The sequence below is a fragment of the Paramormyrops kingsleyae genome, chromosome 3, assembly GCF_048594095.1.
Source record: "Paramormyrops kingsleyae isolate MSU_618 chromosome 3, PKINGS_0.4, whole genome shotgun sequence".
Taxonomy (NCBI): domain Eukaryota; kingdom Metazoa; phylum Chordata; class Actinopteri; order Osteoglossiformes; family Mormyridae; genus Paramormyrops; species Paramormyrops kingsleyae.
This window is the reverse complement of record NC_132799.1, coordinates 13,747,880-13,757,497: the sequence shown is the minus strand read 5'-3', so window position 1 is coordinate 13,757,497 and position 9,618 is coordinate 13,747,880. Positions and strand designations below refer to the sequence as shown.

At 39.5% G+C, this 9,618-nt stretch overlaps 1 protein-coding gene across 2 annotated transcripts; it reads left to right on the top strand.

The window, feature by feature from the left end:
* The first annotated feature begins 42 nt into the window (after nucleotides 1-42).
* ttl (tubulin tyrosine ligase) lies at nucleotides 43-8,694 on the top strand. Of its 2 annotated transcripts, XM_023822602.2 has the most exons (8): nucleotides 43-505; nucleotides 619-755; nucleotides 1,389-1,467; nucleotides 2,058-2,290; nucleotides 2,407-2,542; nucleotides 3,760-4,029; nucleotides 4,627-4,770; nucleotides 4,915-8,694. In XM_023822602.2, the coding sequence occupies exons 1-8, from the start codon at nucleotides 489-491 to the stop codon at nucleotides 5,093-5,095; spliced, it is 1,197 nt and encodes a 398-aa protein (XP_023678370.1). In that variant the 5' UTR covers nucleotides 43-488; the 3' UTR covers nucleotides 5,096-8,694. The 2 variants fall into 2 exon arrangements, with proteins under 2 accessions (XP_023678370.1, XP_023678369.1); XM_023822601.2 differs by having other exon boundaries at nucleotides 43-755.
* Nucleotides 8,695-9,618: the final 924 nt, after the last annotated feature.

Below are 9,618 nucleotides of genomic sequence, written 5' to 3'. Positions count from 1 at the left end.
ATTCACTGCGTCACTGACTTGCGCGAACCTGACCCACGTGACTCCGGAGCATGACAGCTGTAATATCCTAGCTGGATGTGAATAAAAGAGGGCTGTGGTTTAATAGGGACCTTATAGCGTAGCATGCTCTGGCATATATATGTCCTGCAAGATACAACTTGGAATTTGTTTTCACATTCTTTAAGAACAATTGTTAAAATTCGGCTTGTAATAATCGGTTTCTTCGTGACTTTACAACGTATGATATCCTGCACGAAAGCTAACCTAGCGGTGTAGAAACGGAATCTCTCTCGCTATCATGGAATTAGGACAGTCACACCCATATCTTGTCGGGACATCTATATGGATATTAAATATTGCTCTTTAGTTTTAAAAATAGTTCTTTGGTATAACGCTATTGAAGAGAATGGTTTTTCTAATTCAGCTTGCTAGATAAATAATAATGTTCTGTGCATAGCAAACTATATTTATTCTGTTATGAATGAGTCATGCCAGAGGCACTTGGGTAAGAGACCGAGAGCTAGGTGTTAACATTTAGGTTTTGATTAAGGTTAACGGTGGAATTTGCCCGTTATTCTCAGGCAGGATGAGTATGCCATTGTATACATTTGTCACCAGAGATGAGAACAGCAGTGTCTATGCTGAAGTTTCCAAAATTCTCATTTCTACTGGACAATGGAAGAGGCTCAAGAAAGACAATCCTCGTTTTAACTTGATGCTGGGGGAAAGGAACAGACTACCATTTGGAAGATTGGGTGAAATGTTTAATACCTTTTTAACATATACCTGTATATATTATCTGCTTAGGCAATAACGTATCCGATACGTTTACAAATTTTAATCATAGACGGCTGCATGAACGGATATCTAAAGTAAGAAGACTACAGCTTAGTGTTACAAGTATTTTTGCTTCCTAACGAAGCGATCTTTAATTCTTGTTGAATTATCGTAATGATGTCGCAGGGTGTTTAATCCAACAGATTTGCCGGTATCCAAGGGGCTCTTTGCATGGCCTGCCGTATTTTGTCTTCTTACTTGTTGATAAAGTGATGCACAACCTTTTCGCTGGTTGTCTGTCTGATTGTGGTGTAAGAGGCTTTCCAGTAGTAATATACCGTATCTTTCATTCACATACAGTATCGAATGCGTCGCTGTTATACCGGATTACGTTTGCATGTTGAGCGCATCCTTTGCATTCACGACCCCATATGACCTCACGCTCTTATCCTGTAATTTTAAGACGAGGGAAAACAACCATATTCGTTCACTCTTCTATGGAGAGAAAACGTTTAATGAAATTAGAGTTTTCTTGCCATAAATCTCTTTTTTTTCCCGGGTTGCATATTTATTGTTCTAACGTATTAATATATCTAACTTGTCCTCTGCAGGGCACGAGCCAGGACTGGTGCAGCTAGTGAATTATTACCGGGGTGCTGACAAGCTGTGCCGTAAAGCATCTTTAGTCAAGTATGTACTGTAGGTTTAGGAAGGTATCCATTTTTGGGTCACCTTATGTGTGCTAGCTGTTATAATACAGTATATAAGGAATCTGTTTTGTGTCAGAACTTCCTGCCAGTTGCAATACTGGAGAACTGTTGACATGGTGGTATGGGGTGGGACCAGCAAGGCTCAATGCAGGTTAATTCATTTAGCACTGCAGTCTGCAAAGAACAGCATGTCTTACCACTTTAGTCCAGTGTTAGGTGTGATACTTAGATTTTTATGCTGCCGCTTAGCGTAATGTACATTTAGGAAAATTTCAGAATGATGGATTTAAAGATATATGATTTAATGACTTCATTCTGACTTGTGGCACAGTACAATGACAAGAATTTAGACCTTTTTTTATGTATATTCTTATGTGACATCAGAAGTAACCAATGTATTTGTGGATTAAATCCGTCTTTGCACTGGACCTTGATTTTCTCCCTAATGTAACAAAGTTATTTTTAAAATAAACTTTCATCCATTGCTCCACTTATGGCATACTTACATGGAAATGTATTTAATAAATTGTTACTTGTCTAGTTACATATTACAAAATCTTCCTTACGCAGGTTAATCAAGACCAGTCCTGAGCTCTCTGACTCCTGCAACTGGTTCCCTGAGTCTTACATTATTTATCCCACCAACCTCAACACCCCTGTGGCCCCAGCCAAAAATGGAATGAGCCACATGAAAAACAACCCTAAGACCGATGAACGCGAGGTCTTCCTGGCCTCCTACCACTTGAAGAAGATGAATGGAGAAGGGACAGTGTGGATTGCTAAATCATCAGCTGGAGCCAAGGGTGAGAGCAACACTGGATGCCGCAGTTTGAAGTCAGCATAGCCTAATTTTGTTGAGCAGCACTGGGGTAAATAATGCATTGGCATTAAATCTGAGTTGTTTTGTTTACTGTTTCAGGTGCTGGGATTTTAATATCATCGGATGCCAATCAGTTGCTGGAATTCATAGATAATCAAGGCCAGGTTCATGTCATTCAGAAGTATCTGGAGAATCCTCTTTTGTTGCAGCCTGGTAACCGCAAATTTGATATCAGGTGAGAGAAATCGCCATGACGAAGTCGTGGGTCTAAGAGCGCTCTTCCACTGCACCAGGTACCATACTTTTGGTACTTAATAGTCCCAAAGCTACAGTACTTCTTTGTGTTGTTTTTCCACTGGCGTAAAAACTGGTTCCGCCACTGAATGACATCACAAAGGTAAGTCGGGGCATTTTGTACCAAATTTTAAAAATGGCTGTAGTATATTATAGGGCGGGATGATGTGCGATATTAATACCAACATCGCACGTTATGCACATGCAATTCTTTACATGGCTAGGCTGAGATCAGTCACTTTCACACCTTCATACTGCATGGACATTATAGTGCTGGGGGGGTTTCACTAAAACATTATTGTCTGCCATAGGGTGGGAAAGCGCCCTAAACCTCAGCATAGGTACCAAAACTTTTTAACCATAATGTCTTTCACATCTAAGGGACTGGAAGGGATAGAAGGGACTGTTGAACTGAAGCCTGACTAAGACACTGAGTTAAAACGTTGCCGTACTGTTTCACTGCTGACTCCCTTTTTAGATCATGTAATGTATTGGCGTCCCTAATGGTGTGACATAATAACAGACGGAAGATGCTGATTCACCCTGTGTGTGGCCTGTGAGAGTACGAGAGGTGGCGTTTTAACCTGAGTACCTCACGTGGTGTTCATCCTTTAGCTGTGCAAGCTTCTTTCTGAAGGTCAAACTCAGGGATTCACATTGACTTAATGTAATTTTGTGTGAAACTAGCTATGTACAAGTGAAGTATTGTCATTACTGACACATCACAGTGCACAACAATGAAATGTCTTCTGCATTTCACCCATATGTGACATAGTACGGGGCCATTAATTCAGCAGTGCTTTGGGCAGGACCTTGCTCAGAGTATCTCAGTGATACCTTGCTGGTCAGGGATTCGAACGAGCAACCTTTCAATCGCAAGTGTGCTTCCCTAACCATTGGGCCACCACTGCCCCTAGACAACAGATTCCTTGTAATTCTCGTGTCTAAGCTCCTTCCTTTGGGAATCGATGGAGGCGAAGGACAACTGATAGAAACTATTTGGAGTCTACAGAGAAATGTATGCATGTGCACCTAACTTCCAGTGAGAGCACAAGTCTAGTTTTGAGTTCCCAGAAATGTGGTATTTATTTTGTCTCCAAAGAAATCTTAGAGAGTGTGGAAATTACTGTTCTTAATCAGCTGCGTTGTTCTCTGCAGGAGCTGGGTTCTAGTGGATCACCAGTACAACATCTACCTATACAGGGAGGGTGTACTGCGCACTTCTTCAGAACCTTACAACAGCTCGGACTTTGAGGACAAGACGAGTCACCTGACGAACCACTGCATCCAGAAGGAACACTCCCAGAATTACGGCCGATACGAGGAGGGGAATGAAATGTTCTTCGATGAGTTTCGTCAGTATCTGCTGAACACACACAGTGTCTCCCTGGAAGCCGCCATTTTACCTCAGATCAAACAGATCATAAGGTAATGCGTTTCGTTGTTTGGTGCTTGAGTGGCGCAGGCAGAGTTTCCATAAATATAGGGAATTCAGAAAAACAGACATCAAGAATCCTTAAAGTCAAATGGGGGGGGGGGGAAACAGAATTTATGCAAAGAAAGTGTGCGCATGTTTGAAGTGGCAAGTTGCAACCACTCTGCTTAAATTATTCAGATGACAGTTAAAACTACATGCGGCAACCAAGCGGCCTGGTCCCCATAGAGCGGCTGATTCTTGGGTTTGGCTGTATCTAAGAAAACTTCCTTGTCATCCATATTATGAACTGACATTAAGTACACAATTTGATTTTGTTAACCGTGCCTTGAATATAATTTGGAGAGAGCAGTTATGCATTATCAGTTTCATACTGGTAGAAGTTCAGATTTTGCACAAATAGCTTTACTGAATGAGAAGGAAATTAAATATAAGAACAAGAGGGAGTTAATGGGTAAATTATTTTTGATGGAAATTTAAGCAAAATTAAGCATTTGTCTCACAATTCTGACATAGATGGAAACTGTTGATGTCTAATTCTATGTTGGAAACAGACCTTTTTCCTAATTAAAAATGTATTATTCATACAGAAGCTGCCTGGTTTCCATTGAGCCAGCTATCAGCACCAAGCACCTCTCTTACCAGAGTTTCCAGCTCTTTGGATTTGACTTCATGGTAGATGAAAATCTGAAGGTCTGGCTTATTGAAATTAATGGAGCTCCAGCCTGCGCACAGTAAGTTGTTGTTCTTATTAATACTTCATGAATGACCGGTGAATGTTACTCTATTCATCAGGCCATGTGGTATCTTTCTGTGCATGCAGGTCTTTGTTGACTATGAATTAGGTGATTGTGGAAACGGTTTCTCTTATCTTCCAGGAAACTGTATTCGGAACTGTGCCATGGCATCGTGGACATGGCCATTTCCAGTGTCTTCACCTTGAACAGTAGCGATTCCTCAGCCTCCTCCTCCGCCTCCTCTTCCTTATCTTCCTCATCCTCATGCTCCTCCCCAAAATCCAGACCACCCAATCACCATGGCCCATTCATCAAACTGTAAGCATGGGAGCTCCCTTGTGTTTTGGAACTCATGTTCCTGCTTCCTTGCCCCCACCCCCGCCCCACCTCCAGTTTTTACGGATGCCAGCCAGATCAGTCCCCTTATCACCTTGTTTTGGGCAGGCAATGGGAGCAAGTGTTACCCTAGTTTGAGGCAGTTAACTTACTGGCCCATAAAAAGAAAAGTGTGCTTGTAAATTCTCCACCTCTGTTGTGGCAAAGTACTTATCTTGAACCTTTCTGTATGTCCCCAAATGTTTATTGTTTTGCTAATGAGTGTACGAGGGTAGTGAGCAAACAGCTTTGGCCTGCGGGTTTTGTGGCCTCTTTGCACTCGGTGGAGTAATTATGGCACATATCTAGAAAGCAAGGAGCACCGTCTGTTATTGCAGATACAGATGTTTAATTACTGGGCTATTTAACAGTTAGTGGCTTATGTACCTGCCGAGTCCATCTGATGTAACTGTCTGTCGAAATAATGACTTCTGTTGACAAATTTGAAAACCCATAGGCCCTTTGGTCATCCTAGAGCTTGACTGGCCACCTGTCGTTTGGAGAGTTGAACGGTTCAGAGCAGAGTGTTGAACTGTCTTGAGAAGCACTCTGGATCCATTTTTCACTGGAGGATGGCCGCTTGCTGCCATTAGTACTGCCAAGGACAGTACAGGAAGTGCAGAGTACATATCCATATCATTCAGTTACTATGACTTTAGTGCCTTACATGACCTTGCCCAGCCATAAAGACGACCACTGTTGATTTACCTAAAGTTTGTCACTACATTTAGCATCAACGTGTTTCAGAACTTTTATGTCTCTTATCTGCACTACACTATTAATTCAGAGGTCCTGACTTCTGACAAATACCATAGTGTCCTCTTCAACCTTAAAGTTAACTCTCCTTTATCTGAATAGTTAGAATACTCATTGACTTGGTTGAGCTGGTTCAGCCAAGACAAAGCCATCATCACACTGTTTCCTGCGCTGTCATGACAATTTATAGTTTTTTGTGTATGTTATTTTTAAGTTAGTCACAGTCTGCATACTGTAGAGTCTCCATGGGTTTGCCGATAGATCCAATAAGTTTTCGGGCAGTACATTCCTCATGTCCATATCTAAATCTGTTCAACATGGTTCAAGATGATGCATTCACATCCAGAACTAGGGATTTTTAAAACATCCAAATTGCATGACATCTTCAGCTTCTCAGTTATAATTGTTGTTGAAATGGAACAAACCTGCAAACTCGGTTCATGAATGAGATTTCTTCCTAAATAGCTCTGTTTGAGAACCATATTCCTATCAGTTTCCAGAAAAAAAAATCTTTATTGTTGAAGAGGCATTTTATTGCAGATTTAGCTTCATCCTTAGACCAGAGATATCTTATTGCGATGTACATTAAACAGGATAGTGGTTACGCCGGTCATCAGAATAAGATCATAAGACAGGAGATTATAAAAGTGAACTTTTTTTTTTTGCAAAGAAAACCATGCAAGTTTTTGTCATGAACACATCGATCAAAAAACATTGTCAGGTTTAAAATGACTATCAGCAGAAAAATTCAGTTGTGAGGTCCATGGTTCCATGCTATTTCTAGCTTAATGTTGATGGTTCACATCATTCACTAACCAGAATGCTTTACTTGTGCAGACAATGTGCTATGAAGACTCTTAAGAGGATGAGCACTTCTCAGGAAAGGGTCTCATCCGTTCAGCCTGTATATCAGCCATACAGAAAAACCCTTAAAATGAGAAAAGCTTCAGCATGACATCTGAGTGTTAAGATTAAAATGCACAATTGTTTTATCTCTTGGTTATCTTTTGGAAGAATGTTACATTTATCACTTGCACTGCATGACTGCCGGAAAGCATGAAGAATCTTGCATTAGTCATCATCTTTATGTGGTTATTTAACACCAAAAACTTTGCTGCCCATCACTAACCAGTGGCATGATATTTCCTTTTAATCTCATTCCCATATTAATATTTTTAAGTCTAAATTTTATTGCTAAAACATTAGCTTTCTAATGATGTGAAAACTCTCCACAAAAAAAAGTGTTCCTTATAGTCTTAAATGATTTTTTGGTAATCTCATTAAAACCAATATAAATGTTCTTTTTGACCCACCTTAAAAAAATCAACAGCTTAGCCTGAGTTGACTCTAGTCTGTCACTCTAAGATTCAGATGTCTGTTTCTGCATTATCTCATCATTTTCTTAACCTAATGGTAAACAAACTAATGAATAACAATAGATATGACATCGATTTAAGACCATTACATGCAACTCCACTTGTAGTAAATGGGAAATGGCATCAGTTCTTGAGAAATCTGAAGTGATAATTGGTCTTTTTTGTCATATGGCAGACTTTTTTTTTTATTATTATTAAAAAAAACCTTATGCATTTTATTGTGAAGGCTTATGTTGAGGAATGTTTGCATTTTTTTAACCTATTGTCAAATGTGAATTGTCAATGTTGCAAAGAAAATGTTTCTGTGTTTCTTTAGTACTCAAAATGAAGGGATGACAGAACTTGTGCTTAGGGTGATTGCAGTTCTATAAAAGGTGAATGTGTTGATAAGGAAAAAGTTGACTCTTACAAGTTTAAAAAGTGATTCTTTTGCAAGTAAATGTCAAATGCATGAACTGTGTGGGGAAAGTGTGAGCTGAATGTATAGCAGTGGAAAGAAACCAGCTGGAAGGGATGTTTATTCATTTTTTTTGTACATACACTTTATAGGATGCATATTTATTTACACAGGTCTCCTCCAAATGACTATTTTCTCCTGTTTATTGAGGGGAAATTGTTCTCCCACGAAGAGGTGCCTTAAAAGAATGTACAACCTCTTGTGAGTTTTGGAGATTAATATTATAAACATACATTTTTAAAAGTCATGGCATGGCATTTTAAGTCAAGCATTTATGGTTATCCTTTTGTATTTTTGTAACTGTCAACTTGATGTTTTACTTAAAATAAGGTGGTCTTATTACTGTTTTATATCATTTACCTTGCCAACTTGTTTCACTGCTGTTTTGGTATTTTGCCTTCTGTAACTGTTTATCCCAAACCCCTACCTCAACATTTTAGTGCATTTCTAAAAGCAATCCTGTTCCTGACCAAAGATTACTCTGTATCTGGTCTGTGTAACATCATATATAATTATGGATCTGTCGGTGTAGAACTTGCTACAACAGAACACGGGGTTTGTAGAACAAATGTATTTCATAAGTGTCACGTATAGCACTGTTCAGTAGTTACAGAAGTAATTAGCAGAACAGAAGACAAATCTTTTTGTTTCGCAGCCGCTTCTCTTTGACATTGCCCACCCCACAAACATGGATGTACATGGCTGTCTGAAAGAACTTTTCCCTGTAGTTATTTACCAAGGAATGTGGCAAAAAAAATGGTAAATGCCTTTACAATTAGTTTTTCCTAACTTGCATAATTAACACTATTCCCTGTTCAATGTCTGACATGTGGTGTGTTTGTCACCTGAACATTTGTTCTCAGTTATTCTCGTTTGGATTATTCTTGCATGTAAAACTGGCTGTGTCTGTACTGAGGAAATTATATTGAAAAATAAACTGTCACATGATTTATGTCATTATTGAATCTTACCTATTTTTATGTGAGGTTTCGGTCACCTCAGATTTCAAAGGTTGGCCGAAAATTATTCTTTTATTTTAAAAAATTATAATTTAATCCTTGTACATGTACAAGCGGCAATTCAAAGATAAATAGTCATATTTTAATAACTACAGTATCAGTGAGTGTGGTCAGTGTAATAGAAACACAGTATAAGATTATAGCCTTATAGGATTGGTTATTCTTTAGTCACTTGATAAGTGTTATGCTTTAGGCTGGGTTTAACTACAAGTGGTGAAAGTGAGTTGTGCGAGAAAGGACAAAAGTCCTAAAATAATCTACAAAGTGGAATTTATTATAAAATATTTTTTGTTCTGTGTCTGGGAAAGCAATTAAAAGTGGTGCACTGTTCAAAGCTAATGTTGCAGGCCTATATAGTGGTTAGAAACAGATCCCAGCTTACGTGGGATACAGTTGGTTGGAAAAAGACATGTATTCAGGGGTCCAAGCAGCTTAGCTGCTGAATCTCTATTGTTTTTTCAAGAATTAAAGAAACAGACATTTAGCGATTTTTCCGGAGTGCAATTGCACCCCCTGCTGGTCAAATGAAATGCTATTTGAACTACAGTGTAAGTTCAATAAAATTAAATCATGTTATATTTGAAAATTTGGTTCATGTTAATCATCCATCCATTTTCCAACCTGCTTATCCTACTGGGTCGCGGGGGGTCCGGAGCCTATCCCTGAAACAATGGGCACGAGGCAGGGAACAACCCTGGACAGGGGGCCAGCCCAACGCAGGGCACATTCACACACCATTCACTCACACATGCACACCTACGGGCAATTTAGTAACTCCAATTAGCCTCGGCATGTCTTTGGACTGTGAGGGGAAACCAGAGTGCCTGGAGGAAACCCCACGACGACACGGGGAGAACATGCA